Below are 694 nucleotides of genomic sequence, written 5' to 3'. Positions count from 1 at the left end.
CCAAAATGTCTATTTCTATTTCTTAACTTCTTCCTAGTTATTTTAATTTGCAAGATTTTACAGTATTTACCCATTTAGAACATTCATCCACGAATTAGATTACTCTTATTAGCTATGTGCAAAACATAAATAATTCAATCAAACACCCAACAAGAAAATCTAACACATCAAATATATAAATTATAGAGTACTAAAAAGAGAATTAGTACCTTGATCTGGAACATCTCATGTTTCAAAGAGATATGGATATATCTTCTTCATATCTTCCTCTGCTTCCAAAGTGGCTTCCTCAACAAAATGGTTTCTCCAATGAACTTTGACTAATGCTACTTCCTTAGTCCTCAATTTGAAAGGTTTGCGATTTAGAATCTGGACAAAAATCTCCTCATAAGATAAACTATCTTTGATCCCAGTATCTTCAGTTTGTTTGATAAATGAATGATCGCACATGAACTTCTTCAACATGTAGATGTGAAATACCGAATGAATTGCAGCTAACTCTTGTGGTAGCTCAAACTCATAAGATACATTACCTATCATTTTTGATCTTATGTAAGGGGCGATATACTGTTGACTAAGCTTCTTATTCTTAAAAAATCTTACAATACCTTTCATGGGCGAATCTTTCAAGTATACCCAGTCATTTACTTAAAATTCTAACTTAATTCTTCTAAGATAGTTGTAGGTTTTCTTA

General features: G+C 31.3%; 1 protein-coding gene across 1 annotated transcript; it reads right to left on the bottom strand.

Annotated features, from left to right (window-relative positions):
- Positions 1-225: 225 nt before the first annotated feature.
- On the bottom strand, positions 226-540 carry LOC107022144. Its single transcript, XM_015222837.1, has one exon. The coding sequence runs from the start codon at positions 538-540 to the stop codon at positions 226-228; it is 315 nt and encodes a 104-aa protein (XP_015078323.1).
- Positions 541-694: the final 154 nt, after the last annotated feature.

This window comes from Solanum pennellii, chromosome 6, assembly GCF_001406875.1.
Source record: "Solanum pennellii chromosome 6, SPENNV200".
NCBI lineage: Eukaryota > Viridiplantae > Streptophyta > Magnoliopsida > Solanales > Solanaceae > Solanum > Solanum pennellii.
This window is presented reverse-complemented; position numbering and strand designations above follow the sequence as displayed.